This window comes from Elephas maximus, chromosome 13 (assembly GCF_024166365.1).
Source record: "Elephas maximus indicus isolate mEleMax1 chromosome 13, mEleMax1 primary haplotype, whole genome shotgun sequence".
In the NCBI taxonomy this organism is placed as follows: domain Eukaryota; kingdom Metazoa; phylum Chordata; class Mammalia; order Proboscidea; family Elephantidae; genus Elephas; species Elephas maximus.
The window spans coordinates 76,577,221-76,595,670 of NC_064831.1; the positions used below are offsets into that span (position 1 = coordinate 76,577,221).

Below are 18,450 nucleotides of genomic sequence, written 5' to 3' on the forward strand. Positions count from 1 at the left end.
ACAAAGTTCTGCTAAAACAAAGTCCATCTCTCTTTCCAGATGAAGGACAAATGCAAAGGACAGTGGTTGGTGTAATTGCTCATACTTATTATTAGCAAATAAACTACACATGACTTTCAAAACTATGAAGGATGAGATATATATCAAGAGTTCTTTTCATTTTACTTCATATCTATTTGTAACAGCTAGAAGAAAGCAGAAGTTTAAAAATCACCCATATCCTCACAACTCTTACAAAACTATTTTCATTTTTTGTTTCCTGAATACAGAATATTTACATAGTTGTAATCATGGTGCATAGATAATTTTGTCTTCCTTTTTTTCCACCGATTACCTGTTTTTACACATAATTATAACAAATTCTGGATGACTGCATAAACTTCTATTAACTCTAGTTTAGGTAGTAAACATTTATCTAGCATTTTCCATGGGCCAGGCATATTACAGAACTTAATTTATCCCTCATGATAACTCTTATTATCAGGACCTTCCTTTTCAGACCAGGAAACTGAGTCTCCGAAGGTCTAGTAGGCAGCACGTCCTGGATTAAAACTCCACATCTGTTTGACTTGACAGCCCACGTTCTTTCCCCTGTATTTTATTGCTGGCTCTACTGTTGTATGCTTTTGTTCCCAATTTGGTGGAATATCTTTGAATATTTAGTTTTTACCTTCTAGAGTCTTCTTCATTTTTCAACATACACATACAAGACACCCCATCCTTCTCTATTCCTGATTCCTGCTCCTAAGAGGTAACTATTGTCAACTTTTAGCTTTCTGCCTCACTTCTCATATTTGCCTGCATATTTCTAAATGGCATGCTTATCCTGCTGAGTCTTCATTTTCAGTTTCTGATATCATCTGTTGAACTCCCCCCTCTAGAAGGTATTAGCTCTCTCACACTTCCCTAAAACATGTGCTTTCTCCTCTGGCATCCTTTCAACAGTTAGAGCACCACTTTCAGTTAAATTATTTTTCAGTATTTATATAGTTATAATTATGTAAATATAAGTTACAACTAAGTCACATATTATATTACATATCCTTTCTTGTAAAGCTCTTTATTTCCTTCCCCTCAGGTTACCACCTTTATCACTTCCTCACTAGCCAAATTTTCTATGTACCTACCATCAATTTATCTCCAAACTCTAAGGGGCCTGTAAGTCTCTCAATATAGCCAAAGGCATCAGGCAATTCAGCTGTTTTGGTTTTTTCCTGGAGATACCCATCCTGGAGCCCCCTGCCACCTGCTCCTCTCTGGAACGGCTGCAGAGCTGTCACTTGGCCTTCCCTTCCCCTCTATCCTCAGAGGGCCTTTCACCTCTCTCCTGTGTCCTGGGTCACATGGTCTCTTCTTCCTTGGCTTAATTCCTGCCACTAAGAAGCACTCAGGAAAAGGATGTTTATGCTAAAGAATATGAAGTATATAATTTGTCAACAACACCAACAATAACCAACAAATAAGTATATGTCACAAATTTATATGTATAAGCATATATGTGTACAGGTAGGTACAGGTGTATACATATGTGTGCACAGATAGAGCTATCTATGTGTACATGTATGTATAGATATCTGTGTGCATGCATACATATTCATAGAGGACACAGTTACAGGTACTTCTCAGATATAACCAAACACTTTGCAAGACTGGTTTTTGTGTTTGAAGGCTCAGAACCTTAGTCTCATGGGAAAACTCAGTCAATTGGCATAATACAGTTCACAAAGTTCATGTTCTGTATCCTAGTGAGGTGAGTAGCATCTGAGGTCTTAAATGCTTACAAGCAGCCATCTAAGATACAACTATTGGTCTCTACTCATTAGGAGCAAAAGAAAAGGAAGGAAAACAAAGTCTCAGAGAGGAAACTTGTCTACAGGGCTGACATTACACGAGCCATGGCCTGATCTACCCTGATACCAGAAGAACTAGATGGTTCCCAGCTACCACTACTGACCATTCTTATCAGGGCCACAATAGATGGACCCTGATAGATGAGGAGGCAAATGAGGAACAGAACTCAAATTCTTAAAAAGTCCGGACTTACTGGAACAGTTGAGACTAGAGGATTCCCTGAGCTACTCTCCAAACCTTAGGCTGAAACTACCCTCTGAGGTCACCTTTTGGTGAAATAACAGATTGGCACACAAACGATGTTACCCATAAGGATTGTGCTCCCTAAACAAACAATCTATATGAAACCAAAAGGTCAACAATTACTCTAAAGCAAAGAATGGAAGATAAGGGGGCAGGGAAACTAGAACACTGGAAACGGAATGACCAGAACGCAACTGAAAAGCATGCTGACACATTGTGAAAAATGTCAGTAATGTCGCCGAACAATTTGTGTAGAAATTGTTAAATGAGAACCTAGATTGCTGCATAAACTTTCACTGAAAACACAATATTATTAAAAAAAGAAGTCAGTGTGCCAGTTGCCACATCTCTTTCCCTGCCTTGGTGGTGACATGGAAGTGCGGGTTGAGATGACACCTCCATCAGCTGTGGTACCCGAGGGACAACAATCAGCAGGGACCTCCTGTCGCTTTAAGTAAACATGTAGCACAAGTGAGAAATAAATGTTTGTGGCTTTTAAGACACAGAGATTCAGGGGAAATTTATTACCACAGCATAAACTAGCTTGTCTTGACTAATACAGTGCCCAATTTAACATCATATTGATAGTACTGACATTACAGAGATTTTCCTCTGAGTATAAAACAGATTTTATATATATATATTTTTTTTAAATTAATTTTTATTAAGCTTCAAGTGAACATTTACCATTCTAATCAGTCTGTCACATGTAGGTTTACATACATCTTACTCCCTTCTCCCACTTGCTCTCCCCCTATTGAGTCAGCCCTTACAGTCTCTCGTTTCGTGCCAATTTTGCCATCTTCCCTCTCTCTCTATCTTCCCATCCCCCCTCCAGTCAAGAGTTGCCAACACACTCTCCAGTGTCCACCTGATTTAATTAGCTCACTCTTCATCAGCATCTCTCTTCGCCCCACTGACCAGTCCTTTTCATGCCTGATGATTTGTCTTCGGGGATGGTTCCTGTCCTGTGCCATCAGAAGTTCTGGGGAGCATTGTCTCTGGGATTCCTCTAGTCGCAGTCATACCATTAGGTATGGTCTTTTCATGAGAATTTGGGGTCTGTATCCCATTGGTCTCCTGCTCCCTCAGGAGTTGTCTGTTGTGCTCCCTGACAGGGCAGACATCGATTGTGGCCGGGCACCAACTAGTTCTTCTGGTCTCAGGATAATGTAGGTCTCTGGTTCATGTGGCCCTTTCTGTCTCTTGGGTTCTTAGTTGTCATGTGACCTTGGTGTTCTTCCTTTGCCTTTGCTCCAGGTGGGTTGAGACCAATTGATGTATCTTAGATGGCCGCTTGTTGGGATTTAGGACCCCAGGCGCCACAATTCAAAGTGGGATGCAGAATGTTTTCATAATAGAATTATTTTGCCCATTGACTTAGAAGTCCCCTCAAACCAAAAACAGTATATATTTTTTTTAAGTTTCTTTGCTACTAAGGCTGAACATCATTTGGTGTTTATTATTTGTGTTTCCTCTTGTGGAAATTATCTACTTGTATCCTTTGTCCATTTATCCATTGAGTCTTGCTGATGTTCAAATATAATTGTATGAATTTTGTGTCCATTATGACCTTTTCTCATTTTTACAACTGATATAACCTAATAATATTAACGTAAAAATAGTTACAATAATAGCAGCTATGCTGACTGGGCTCTTACCCATGGGAGGCATCTATAAATCATTTCACTTGCTGCCTCTTTTATATCCTCATACCAATGCTATGAAATAGGTACTATTATCCTCATTTTGGAGCCCTGGTGGTGCAGGGGTTAAGAGCTCAGGCTGCTAACCAAAAGGTCTGCAGTTCAAATCCACCAGCCACTCCTTGGAAACCCTAGGGGGCAGTTCTACTCTGTCCTATAGGGTCGCTATGAGTTGGAATTGGCGTGACGGCAATAGGTTTGGTTTGGTTTATGTATCCCCATTTTGATGGTGGTGGTGGTTCAGTGGTAGGATTCTTGTCATGCATGTGGGAGACCCAGATTCAATTCTTGGCCAACGTACTACCTCATGTGCAGCCACCACCCGCTGTCGTGGAGGCTTGAGTGTTGCTATGATGTTGAACAGGTTTCAGTAGAGCTTCCAGACTAAGATGGGCTAGAAAGAAAGGCCTGGTGATCTACTTCTGAAAATCAGCCAATGAAAACCACATGGATCACAATGGTCCAATCCCACTGTGCATGGGGTTGCTGTGAGTCTGGGGCTGACTCAACAGCAGCAAACAACAGCATCCCCATTTTACAAATGAAGAAATAGAGACTCAGGGAGGTTAAGTCACTTGCTCAGGATCACCCAGCCAGTAGTGGGTGGGACTGGCATCTGGGCCCAGGCCGGCTGGCTGTAGAACCTGGGCCCTAGCATGACAGTTCACTGATTTCTACCTCACCACTGGCACCTCTGCACCTACTTTTTCAATCTTGGAGGTGGGGGAACCTTCATTCAGTTTGGCCTTCTCCTCTAGTTTCCTATTTTTTCTCCTTCCTTTTCCAGCTTCTGTTTCCTCTTCACTCACTTCCTTGGTTTCTATGATCTGACTTCTCTCACCTTACTACTAAAAACACATTCTCAAAAATCCTTAATTCTTTCTGGCCAAAGTCAGTGGTGTTTGGTCAGTGCTCTTTTTTCCTGACTTTCTGTGGTTTCTTACACCTTTTCCTTCAATGTTTCATGACACTGGAAGTTCCTGGTTTTCCTCCTACCTTTCTTACTGCCTCCCTCTGTCTCATTTCCTGGCTCTTCTGGCTGCCCTAATGGGGGACCTGCCTCGCCATTTGTTCTCAGTGTCTCTCCCTCACTTCCCCTACCTACAGCTAATCTCGAATTTGCATCTCTGAGCTTGAGTTCACATCTAAGTTCTATTGCCATGTTTGCATCTGCCCAGGTGCACATCCCAAAGACATGCCTCAAACTACTTTTCCTGAGAAAGCAGTTTCCTCAGTCTTCTTGCAACTGCCCAGAAATCCTGCCAATATCTGTGATTCAGCCTTTTCCTGTCATGCCCAAAGTCATTTCATTATCTGCCAACACCTATTGGTTCTACCTTGAAAGGCCTCTGGAACTTGTCTCATTCTTCCCTTTCCTTGCCACTTGTGCTGCAAGGATAAAGTCCAAAGTCCTCCTTTCTGGAGTTTGAGAGACCATATGAGCCTGTCTTCCTCTCCAACAGACCTGGGGCTGTCTGCTACAATCAGAAGGCTCTTGTCACACCAAATCATGGCATAGGGGCCCTTGTGAGGAGCTGGCTAGCCAGTAATTGTGGAGACCAGGCCAGTGACAAGGTCTGAAGCCTATTAGCAAACAAAATCAAAGAGCACAGAAAGCAAAGGGCAGAGCAGGTGGCAGGTCCAAAGGTGATGCAAATAGCACCAAGGAGGTCCTTGAGAACTGCAAGAAAAGTCCAGTCAAACAAAGGTTCATAGAACTGGGGGGACAGGAGCAGAGTGGTTGTAGGGTCAGAGCAAAGCAAGGACAGTAAGGAAATGTGTCAGTAGCAGCAAGGCCTACAACACCTTTGCCTACAGGAGAAAAGGACAAATGTGGGCGGGCAAGAGCGCTGGTTTAGGGAGCAAAGCCAGTGTTCTGCCAGCAGCATTTGTTCACACCAACCTCTGTGCCTTCTCTTGTAATGTTCCACCTATACAAAGCCAATTAATCTCTCAGGCTCCCATAAGACCTCATCATTCATGCTGCCACAGTAATATTTTCCTCTAACCTTTTATCGCTTACCTGAGTTCCTCATTCTGACACTTAAGCACACATGCTCCTACCTAAACGATCTACAAAGGTTAGTACATACTGACTACATGAAGAAGCAGCCATAGGGAATATGAAGAATTTTAAGATAGTCCCTGTCCTCAAGTCTCTCAGACTATAGATGGGGGGTGGTGAAGGGGGAGACACACATGGAAGGATATCATTTACACCCCCTGATGTTAGGTTAGTGCCAACGGGACAGAAGAGAGGTGACAGAGGATGCCAGAGGAGTTGGAATTTGAGGGGGCCTTGAGGAGTGGGGGAAATTCTGGTGATACAGTGGTCAAGAGCTATGGCTACTAACCAAAAGGTCGACAGTTCGGCAGTTGAAATCCACCAGCCGCTCCTTGGAAACCCTATGGGGCAGTTCTGCTCTGTCCTATGAGTCGCTAGGAGTCAGAATCGATTCAATGGCAATGCATTTGGTTTTTTTTTTGAGGAGTGTGGAGAGTTCTGATGGAGAAGGCAGAAATAGGAGAAGTCTGGAGATAGAAAAGTGCCAGGTATTACGTGTGTGTCCGGGTGAGTGGGTGAGTGAGGTGTACAATTAGTGAACAGAATGGAAAAGGAGGTTACTAAATATTAATTGACCGATTTAACATATTTTTATATGTATTTATATATGTTTACTATAAAAAATAGGCACACATACATATATATATTAAATCAGTCAATTAATATTTAGCTTCTAACCTGCCCTTCCCGTTCTGTTCACTATCTGTACACCATATTCACCCAACCACCCACACACACACAGTATGTACACTGATTTAATATATATGTGTATTTATTTTTATATTGCAAGTATATTATACGGAAACCCTGGTGCCATAGTGGTTAGTCCTACGGCTGCTAACCAAAGGGTCAGCAGTTCGAATCCGCCAGGCGCTCCTTGGAAACTCCATGGGCCAGTTCTACTCTGTCCTACAGGGTCGCTATGAGTCGGAATCGACTCGACGGCACTGGGTTAAGTATATTATATATAATGTTTATATTAAAACAAACCCGTTGCCATTGAGTCGATTTTGACACATAGAAACCCTACAGACGTATATGTAGTCCCTGACTTGATGTATTTGAGGTATGACAAACTGAACCTACAATTGTTTGTTTTTTTGTTTTTGTTTTTTTTTTTTAGTTAATATGTACTTTTTTTTTTTAATATGTACTATAAACAGTGTTGCGGTGAGTAATTTGTTGATGTCATCATATCTGTTAGTTTATATTCAAATAAAGATTGGATTTATAAAGATACTGATAATAAAAGGCAATTAATAACGGAAACTAAAATAAATAAATAAATGAGGTATTCGACTTACATCAGTACAGACTTAGAACACAGTTGTTAGACGGGAACCTGTCACAAGGTGGAAACTATCTGTGTGTGTATACATATATACAAAATCAGTCTATATCAGAATATATATTATATATGCTATATAAAAATAAAAATATGCTTTGACAGTCCATAAAGTTCATGTTCTACATCCTAGTTTGATAAGTAGCTTCTGGAGTCTTAAAAGTTTGCAAGTGGCCATCTAAGATACAACTATTGATATCTACCTGTCGGTAACAAAAGAGAAAGAAGAAAATTAAAAGACCCAAAGAAGAAACCAGTCTATAGAACCAATTGCCTACACAAACCATGGCCTAATCTACCCAGAGACCAGAAGAACTAGATGATGCCTGGCTACTACTACTGACCGATCTGACAGGGGCCACAATAGATGGTCCCGGATAGAATGGAAGAAAATTGTAGAATGAAATTCAAAATCTTAAAAAAAAAGGCCAGATTTACTAGACAGGTAGAGACCTGGGGAACCCCCCCCAAGACTATCGCCCTGTGATACCCTTTAAATTGTGAACTGAAACTACTCCCAGAGGTCACCTTCCAACTAAATAACAGATTGGCTCATAAAATAAACAATATCACTGTGAGTATTACGCTTCTTTTATATTAAAAAAACAAAACAAAACAAACCCAGTCATCTATCTGAGACCAAACAGTCAACATTTACCCTAAAGCAAAGATGAGAAGGTCAGGGGGACAGGAGAGCAAGAATAATAGAAACGGAACAACCGGAATGGAAGTAATGAGACTGTCCACACAATGTGGAAAATGTAACCAATGTCACTGAACAATATGTCTAGAAATTGTTAAATGGGAACGCAATTTGCTATGTAAACTTTCACCAAAAACTCAATAAAATATTTTTAAAAAATGCTTATTTTAAAACATTTTAAAAACAAATGTTTAAATAAATATTAAGTTATTAAACATATTTAAATGTTTAAAATAAATATTAAGCGTTTTAAAATAAATAATAAGTACATGTATTATATACTACTATATGTAATATATAATAGTATATACACGTATACAGAGAGAGAGAAAGAGAGACAGACATTCCCTGGGAAGAATCTTCCTTTATTTAAATACCAAGTAAAGAAAAGTCCATACTATTATGGCTTGGCAGATTTTAAATTTAAAAACATTTATGGCACTTCTCACTACATATTAATAGGAATTTACTGTTCAAGCTTTTGTCATCTGGGTGAAAACACCAGTTCAGTTTCTTGTCAGCAAGAGAATCTGGTATTTCAAGTCACGGGAAAGTCAGGGTGGTGTGTGGCAATGGATTATTACCAAAACAACAACAACAACAACAAAAAACAAACCCAGTGCCATTGAGTCGATTCCGACTCATAGCGACCCTATGGGACAGAGTAGAACTGCCCCATAGAGTTTCCAAGGAGTGCCTGGAGAATTCGAACTGCCGAGCCTTTGGTTGGCAGCCATAGCACTTAAACACTACGCCACCAGGGTTTCCTAATGGAGTATTACCCAGTAGAAAGATGGAAAAATACACAGCCTGCTGCTTCTCACAGACTCCTCCCTTCCTGGGAGGCCACAGATGGTTCTGAATCAACCACTGACCTCTGGGTGAGGCAGGTTCACAAATGCTCTGGATTACAGGCTCTTTTACTGGCTACCTCAGAAATTAAGTTGCCTGGCTTGATGCCACACACCCACACTGACCTGGAGCCCTCTATGATTCCCAGCTGACAGCTGGGTGGAGATTTAAGGTGGTTCACAGGATGCCACCATGGCTGACTCATTTCTAGGCTCGCCATGACGCTGTGCTGCAGGCAGCCACCTTGGGCAGATGAAGAGCTCTGAAGGGAGTATGCAACCTTTGGGAGAGGGCATTTCTCAGCCCAGCAGTCAGGAATTTGTGGTGGCAACAAGAACGGCATCTCATTCATTCACGTGAAAAATCAGTTATTAAAGGACTACAGCTTTCTATATGAGTAACAGCTTCTCAGAATTTCGTGGAGGGGCAGGTTTCCTTACAAACCAAGGAAAATGCTTTCCTCAAGTAAATATGTCTAATAAATTCTGACCCTAAAGCCAGGTCCTCCCACCCCGCCAACACATTTCATTTGCATGGAAGGTGTTCTTGACGCTACTGAAGCTTCACTCACTGATGCTTTGGAAGCAGACAGTACTGCAGAAACCGCACTTAACCTCTTAACTCTCCACACCACTGGGTGAACATGGTGCACTGAGAATTTGGAAATCATACTTATTCACCCTCTAGAATACTTTTTAAAAGTCAATTTACTGTCTTAATTATACTTTACTAATAAACTATAAAGCAAAAGAAAAAAAAAAACTGGGATCAAAATTAGTAACCACTGAATTCACAGGACCAATAAAATATGTGATGCTGATAATAGTTGGCTATACTTTGAAATATTAAGACTTTCTAGAACACGAGGTCCATTTCCTGCTTTTGGGTATTGGGGCAATTTTCAGTCAACTACATATTAAGAAGGACCATAAAAGTAAATTAGATTTAAGTAAAGTCATTTAAGCAAAATTAAGTAAAGGATGATTAGTGGACCAAGATGGGCCCTGGAGCCTAATCTGGGGAAAACTGGGACAAAGGGGACTCAGCACCAGGACAGTCCTCGCACAGAGCGGAAGTTCACTTGCCCATCCACATGTGATGGATTTAACACCATCAGTTTTAGCTTTTTTTTGAAGACGCGGTAGAGCCCTGAAAAATAAACTCAGTCATGATTTATAGGGCACTCTTTTGGGTTAGGTTGGTCATAAAGTTTTAGAAATTGAAACTGCTTTAAGGTGTACATGGCTGGGAGAGATAAGCCTTCTTCCATCTGAACAAAATCAAGAGAACCTTGAATATTTTGGATTCTGTATATTTTAGATCTTTCAGGTTTGAACAATTCCTGTACTAAGGCACAGAGTCTCTAACAAGAAGCTACAAACTGTATTTAGGTTAGAGAAAGTAGATAATTTCATAGTAGACTAAGATTGGTCATCTTGATTCAACACAGGAGTTCTCAAAGATGGCAGCCCTTTCCTTCCTGGCTTGGCTGAACTCCTGAATAAGTGACCTGCCAGGGCAGAGATTGTGCAGGTAGGTAACATCCAAGAATTAAATTAAAACTGGCCACTGGGTATGCACACCTACACCCAAGTGCATACCCACTCATAAAAACCTCACTAACTGATGGCAGAAGACCGCAGATAATAGACAGGATGACCAACTTATCCTCGTTTGTCTGGGACCTCCCCAGTTATAGCACTGAAAGCCCCATAACCTGGGAAACCCCTCAGTTTTATGCAAACTAGGATGTTTGGTCACCACAGTAACAGAGGATAGTATCCCAGGTTCAGCAATTCAACTTCCCCACCTTGACAGTTTTGGCCTGGGCCATTTCACCGGAAACATAAGCAATGCCAAGACAAAATGATTTGAAAATGTGACCTCATACATGCTAACCATGAATACTTGGTCTCAGTAAGGATGACTCATAGTCTTTCTTCTTTCAAGAACTCCCTTACAATACCAGCTTCCAGGCAAATGTGTTTTGAAGTTTCGGTACCTACATAATAAGTGCATCAGGGCTCTACAGATCCACTAGGCAATTTTTAATAGTTGACCACAAGCATCTAAGGGAATATTTGCACAGTTCTTAAAATGGATAAAATCAGGTCAATGGAATTAAGGCTCTTGGCTATTAGTAGTTTATCCCATAAAAAGGACAAAGCCCTAATGTTCAGCCGAGGAGGAAAAGATCTAAATCTGATCTGGAATGTCTCTAAGAAGGAATTAGAAGGAATTTAAGCCCAAGATAACGAAATTCTTTTCAACTTTAACTCTTTATAAATAAGCTGTGCTGGCTCTAGGATTTCTACCTAGGAGGGGCGAAGGGGTGGCAATCTGACTGGAAGGGAGTGTGAAGCTCCATTTGCAGAGTGTCTTATTTAAGATTGAGAAAACATCAATTGTCCATACTGAAGCCTCCAACCAACCTCCCCTTTGGCACTGTCAATGCCAAGAAACAGCCTTACAAAAGGTTTATAAAAGGAGGCAAGGGGAGAAAATGGCAGTGGAGTGGGAGTTTATATACCAAGTCCTGTGCTCTTTATGTCTGGAAAATAATCCCATATATTGCATTATCATAGTGATTTGATTTGGTGCTTTTCTGTATGGTACTTCTAATTATTTAATACTTCTTTGGTACCAAACCAAACCAAACCCATTGCCGTTGAGTCAATTCCAACTCATAGTGGCCCTACAGGAAGAGGAGAACCGCCCCACAGGGTTTCCAAGGCTGTCATCTTTACAGCAGCATATTGCCACATCTTTTTCCTGTGGAGCAGCTGGTGAGTTTGTATTGCCAACCTTTCAGTTAGCAGCCCAGTGCTAAACCACTATGCCACCACGACTCTTTCTTCTTTGGTACCCTAGGACAAAAACAGCGTATCTTGCACATCTATGACAAATATAGTATTTTTTATGTATAGAACCAGGCTTTTATTTGGGTTAGATAAAAAGAGAAATGAATGTTTCCTGTTAGGAAGTAAATATGTATGACAGCAATGAGAGGGAGGTGGTATTATTTGAGAAAGGAAAAGAAAGAAAGTAGATTTCCTCTGCCTTATCAGAAATAATTAGGAAGCATAGCTGTGCAGAAACCAATGGAAAAAAGTGGCTCTAGAACGTTTCTACAATGAACAAGTTTTTTTTTTTTAAATGATCTTTTTTTAATCCCTCCCAACAATTGAGACTTAGAGAACTCAGTCATGAACCAAGTCCAGTGGATGACTACTGACAGGAAATTCAAGATATGGACTAATTATGATGAGAACAACATTTCAATAGGATTCTTGTTCAGAGCTTATACTCTGGCGAGAGAGGAGAGTCATGGGAAAGCCACTGAAGACAGGTCCATTACACTCTATAGAAAGGCCTTGGGGTGTCTGCCATCCTCTGATGACTATCTTAAGCAGCTTCAAAGAGAAAAGCACAGGGAGGGCACCATGGCATAGGTGAGTCAACTCTTCTTTCTGGCTTGATGTTGGAATGTGGGCAAACCTCACCTCTAAGTTTCAGGTACCTCTCAGACCCACAGGGAACAACAACACTCGGTTCTTATTAATACAGGTGACAGCTGGCTGCAGAAGAAACCAATTACATTTTTATCTCTTGGGAAGAAAGGACCCATAGACATGTGGCTGTGGTTTTGATCATGTTCCTCCCCTTCTCAGGACCCTGCAGGGGCTCCTCAGTGTCTCTTGCATCTAATGAAAACACCTCAGCTCTCTGTTCTCAGGCTTGTCTATTAGCTGAGCACTCCATCACGCTTTTCCTAAATGCTTTCATCTCTCGCTACGCCACGACCCACACTGACAAACCTGCTAATGAGTGAAACAGCAGCAGCCTGGCTTCCCACAAGGCGATTAGAGACATTTTAACAGCAGACTTTCAGAGATGAGGCACCTGCTGCCTCCCTTCACTTTCTGATAGGGACCTAGTGACAGGCCCGTGGGGAAGGGCGGAGGCTGCTAACTGCCATAAAGCGTATACCCTGGGCTGCCCCAACTTAATTTTAAGACCAAAAAAACAACCCATCTTGTTCCAGAGACAGGTTAGAGACTTCCCAGGTGAACAAAACTGTCAGGGCTAAAGGTCCACCTGATTCTCTGGAGCCCCTCTGAACCACACTGATTGTGTAAGCTGGAAATGGTGTGGCTTGTCTTGCACACATGTAGCATTTGCCAAAATGGAAACATCTGTCACCTGTGTCTGTTTATGGAAAGCAAAAGACAGAAAGGCAGAATATGTAAGATCTGGAACTGCCCGGGCGTCTATTCTGCCTCTTTGAGTGTACGGCTCTTAGTTTGCGGTATATATACTTTAGCGACGGGGAAAAGACACAGACGTAGGCTCCCATAAAACAAGACTGGGTGAGAAAATGAACACAGCACAGAGTGTAAAAACAGGTAAAAGGTCCTGAGCTGTATACAAGATTTCCGCTTTTTACTGGATGCAAATTATAGGTCAATAAAGCACTCAAAAAAAAAAAAAAAAAAAGCCCAAGTGAACAGTGCCAGCCTGTCCTAGAGCATAAGGGTAGGAATAGTCAGGAGAGGGCAGATATAGAAGACAACCTTTTTGCTTTAGATTCTTGCCCTTACCCTGTAGTCAGGGCCTCCTCCCCCAGGGCCTGTCCTCTAAGGCGACCTCACTTGTGCTTGCTGACAAAGCAGTGGCACTAGAATCTGAGGATGTTAGTGAAAGGCGACGTAGGAGAGTTGCCCGTTTCATTTCACATAGAAGGAAACCAAGGACCAGAGGTTTAGAGGTAAGTGTGGAGGTAGAAAACCTAGGTGTGCATCCTAGTCCAAATTTCAATTCAAGGCTCTTTCTCTATACCAGAGCTGCCAAGGGCCACTGGGAAATCTGTATGGTTGCCAGACTTCTGTTCTAAAGCTGTCAAAAATCAAATGTTAAGAGGTATGTAGCAGCTAGGTCAACGGCTGTGGTAATCTAAGTATCAAAGCAGGTTACCAAACAATATATGTCATCCCAATTTTGTGGGGGGGAAAGAACACCCAGAAGAAAAAGAAAAGAAACCACAAGGATGGTCACCACGACAGTAACAGTGCTTATCTCTAGGTAGGAGAATTATAGAAGATTTTTATGTGCTCTTCTTTATTTTTTTGTTTTTAATAAACGAATATGTATTCATTTTTTATTCATAAGAAATGGACATTTGTAACGTCATCTAGACTCTCTCACAACTCTGGACTGAACTTTAGTTTGCTTGTTTTACTAAAAGCAAACATTTCTTGCGAACAACAACAACAAAAAGAATCACTAGGTAAATACTGATCTGCTGCTAAGTGAAGAAGAGATTTATATCAACCCATCTAAGCAAAGTGTTCTCCCAGGCATTAAAAGATTTCATTTATAGCATATCTTTGGGTAAACTATCTTAAAATAGCTCCTAAAACTGACTTAACAGTGAGGTGAGGGGAGTCCTACTCTCATAACGTGCTTCCCATGTGCACCTTTCAACAACGTTTTCCTACACCAGAACAGCGAAGGGACATGTTCTCATTCGCACGTAAGTCATAATAACAATAATTGGCTATTTTCAGATAGCGTTGCTGAATGACACCAACAGCTCTTTGTAAATCGGTTAACAGACCCTTCTAGCCTAGACTGGTGTTTGTGATGGCTGCAGACAGGCTTCCTCTGAGGAAAAAAATCTTCCAAGTCGCAGGAAAAGCACTTTTTACCCTTAACAGACTGTTTCCTGTCCTCAGATTTAAATACATAGGTGGCTGCTACAGAAATGTGACACAGAGAAAGAATATCAGGGACGATGGCTTCTGACAAAGAGTGAGTAAAATAAAAACGGTCACGTGGAAATCAGAAGACCACTTGGGCCCAGTCCTGCTAACTCACATGGTGGGCTGGCCCCTTAATTCTCTGTCTCACTTGTCTCACCTGCCCCCTGAGAAAATGCTAATCCCTGTCCACCTCCCCATGGGTAAGAAGGGAACTAACTTTGGAGTCATGGACTTGGGTTCAGTTTCCCTCTCTGTTAACTTCTAGTTTCCTCACCCTTAAAATGAGGAAAAATGAATCCAACCTCAAAGTTGTTAGAAGGATTAAATGGCAGAGTGTACATACACGGGGTTGCCATGAGTTGGGATGGAATCAACAGCAACTGGGTTTTATATGAGAGGTACTCAACAAATTTAAAATGGAGTAACGTGGAAGAAATAGAGTAACGTGAAAACATTTTGGAGATAAGCTACATGAATGCAAGATACAGTTATTCCTAAAGTTAGAACCTAAATCAAAGATAAGATGTTAGTTAAAAGATGGAGGAGCGATGACTTAAGTTGGGGCTGAGTGTCTCTTTACCCATTGCTATCAAGTCAATTCCGACTCATAGCGACCCTACAGAACAGAGTAGGATTGCCCCACAGGGTTTCCAAGGAGCGCCTGGTGGATTCGAACTACCGACCTTTTGGTTAGCAGCCGTGGCTCTTAACCACTATGCTACCAGGGTTTCCAGTGTCTCTTTAGGAGATGAAAAACATTTGAAAATGGATAGTAGTGATGATTGTACAACATGGTGGATGTGATTAATGTCAACGAATTGTACACTTAAAAACAGTTAAAATGGCAACTGTTTTGTCATATATATTTTACCACAATAATAACAAGAAAAAAAGATGAAGGGAAAAAAAAGTGAATCCTTTTGCCCTTAAACCATTCGTCATATTCAAATCAGAGTGCTTGGGTGTTTGAAATTTAGCTGCTTAAGTAATGTTCTCACATGCTCTAAAAGGGCTGGTCTTATGGTCAAAGGGACAGGTTTTAAAAGTAAACAGTTTCTGGGAACTTGTCCCTTCATAACTACCTTTAAACCACACCTAAGTCCTAAGCAAGCATCAGCTGAACCTTTATCCTAGCTTGACCTCACTCCTAATTTAGGTTTCACCAGGAGGGAGCATGGATGGCACTTGGCCAATGACCAGTTGTTGCGGATTTGTCTGCTTTTAGGAGACGATCATTCTATCAGGGTCACCAACCTTCAACAGAGGGAGTAAGAGATTGTATTAGGATGAAGGGAAAAGCTTCTGTTACTATCCACTGAGCGTCAGAAACTTTGTTAGTCGCATGCTGAGGGAACACAGTTTGAACAAGATAGTTCTCCAGGCAGCTTCGGTCTTATGAGGCACACTAGGGAAGATGGCATAAGCTAGCTTTAAGGGGTACAAACAGAGAGAGACAATAATGATAAGAAAGAAGTGAGGAACTCAGACTGAGGAGATTATGGAGTGCTTCATGCCTGAGGTTTGGCCTGAGCCCTGAAGGAAGACCTAGTTACTCAGAAGGCATCAACAGGGAAAAAGTTAACAACGCATCTCTTGAGAACAGTCTGTATGAAGTGGAACATGGATTTCCCTTACTTTACAACTAAGGTTTCCTCTCTCAGGAACAGCACTTACCCTGCCACTTCCAAAATACATATTTGGGGCTTATACAGGGAAGCCTGGTTCCTTCAGAATGACAGCATTCTCTTGAGGTGGGTTCTCTTAGTACATTTTACTAAGTGGATTCCCTTAGTACAAAGTGGGTCCTCTGGTATGTTTTTCAATAAAGCAGATGGCAAGTACTCAACTAATTAGTCTGTGCTTTTTTCTTATTCCTTATTTTGGGTAAGGATGGTTTCTCTGGCCTAGAATTGGCAACAGGACATTTGACAAAGGGCTAGAATACTCTCTGAGTTTTTTTTTATCCACCTAAGAATGACTATTGCTTCTGTAAGTCCCTGTCACGAATGATGACACTACACTGTGGAAAAAGGGACGTTTCTAAGCAACAAAGATCTGATTCTTTCTCCTACCCTCCAGGATTCAAACACCAGACTCCTATTGAAACTGTGGGTATTTTAACACCAATGGCGCCATTTTACATGGACGCCTTAAGGACACAACATGAGAGGGCTTTGAACATCACTCAAAGCCAAAAGATTAGCAGGTCAGCAGATGGAGGCCATGAGGTCTACTCACTCTTTGGTCAGAAGTGGACAGGACTTGAGCAGAAAGCGGGAGAGCGCCGAGTCCTGGAAGTAGAGTTCAGGTGGGGCTGTGGGGCTCTTCAGGTTCAAACACCGGACAATGACGTACAGCACGGCAGCCACCGCAGCCAGCTTCACTCCGTCAAACACGGCCGGGAGCTCAGGGGTCTCCAGCATGGCATTCATCTTGATCCTGGGAACAGAGGCACAGGTCTGGGCTCACAAGTACAGTGAGGAACGGGGAGCCTACCCATACTAAATAGGCATGCCACGCGACCCAGTGCCTGCAATGACATGTCATTGTCCAGATGCATCCACAGGGTCCACCAGGCAGGTCCCATCAGTGTCTGACAGCCGCCAGTGGGCTGGCAATACCTGAAATCATAAACACACAGTTCTGGGCATGATAAACTGGGTAGGCTGTTGCTTTCTTTTTTCAATCTAATGAATGTTTCTAAGATAAGCAAATTGAAAAGTGCTGTGAATACATCCTACAGAGACAAGGAGAAAGAAGTCCAGGCAACTTTCAAATCTCTCTGTAGACTTGATCTGCCCTGGTGCACCAGGTGTGTGCTAAGTGCTGTGTTTACAGCCTTGAACAGAGACATGAGATGGGACTGGTGTTGCCACCAGGTGTGGCTGTACTGCCTGTGAGGCCACACCCCTCTATTTTCTTAACAGGTTGTTATGGATTGAGTTGCATCCCCGGCAAATTATGTTGTAAACCCTTACCTCTGCCTGTGGTCATAATCCCATTTGGGAGTGGGCTGTCCTTGTTATATTAATGAGGCAGGATTAGTGTGTGGTGTGTCTTGAGTCAACCTCTTTTGAGATATAAAAGAGATTAAACAAGCAAGTAAGGAAGCAGAGATGGGGGAAGAGAGATGCCAAGTCACAAGGAGATTGCTCAGGAGCAGAAGCTCAGAAGAGACAAGAACCTTTTTCTAAAACCAACAAAGAGAAAAAGCCTTCTCCTAGAGCTGGCGCCCTGAATTTGGACTTCGAGCCTCCTAAAGTGTAAGGAAATCACTTTCTGTTGGTTAAAGCCACCTGGTTGTGGTATTTCTGTTATAGCAGCACCAGATAACTCAGACACAGGCTGAGATGAAACCACCTCTGCCTGACTTCTCAGCCATCTGCTCACAGCAGCAGACTCCAGGCCAGATCACAGTGGTCCTAATTCCTGGGGTTCCAGGGAGTGAGAAATGGAGCTCCGCCAGGTTTCTCTGCCCTCCCACAGAGGACAATCGCCTATAGCCATTGGTCCGAAATGGGACCAAAATTAAAAACTGGAGAAGAAAAAATATATATGTGTATCTGGCTTTTCCCAAACTCTCTTAATATTCCATCTTTTGAGTATCTTTACCTTACACACATACATCACACACACACACCACACACACACACATACATCACACACATACATCACACACACACCTGCATCACACACCACACACACATACATCACGCACACACATACATCATGCACACATGCATCATGCACACACATGCACCATGCACACACACATCACACTCATACATCATGCACACACATCACACACACATCACACATCTCACACACACATCACACACATCACACACACCACACACACATACATCACACATCACACACACATCACACACATACATCACACACATGCATCACACATCACACAC

General features: G+C 41.9%; 1 protein-coding gene across 1 annotated transcript in view; it reads right to left on the bottom strand.

Annotated features, from left to right (window-relative positions):
- ABHD2 (abhydrolase domain containing 2, acylglycerol lipase) overlaps positions 1-18,450 on the bottom strand; it is a 120,694-nt gene that overhangs the window by 65,642 nt on the left and 36,602 nt on the right. The window contains exon 3 of the mRNA XM_049905374.1: positions 16,766-16,966. Within this exon, the coding sequence (XP_049761331.1) occupies positions 16,766-16,959 (194 nt within the window). The 5' untranslated portion in view covers positions 16,960-16,966. The remainder of the gene's footprint in view (positions 1-16,765; positions 16,967-18,450) is intronic.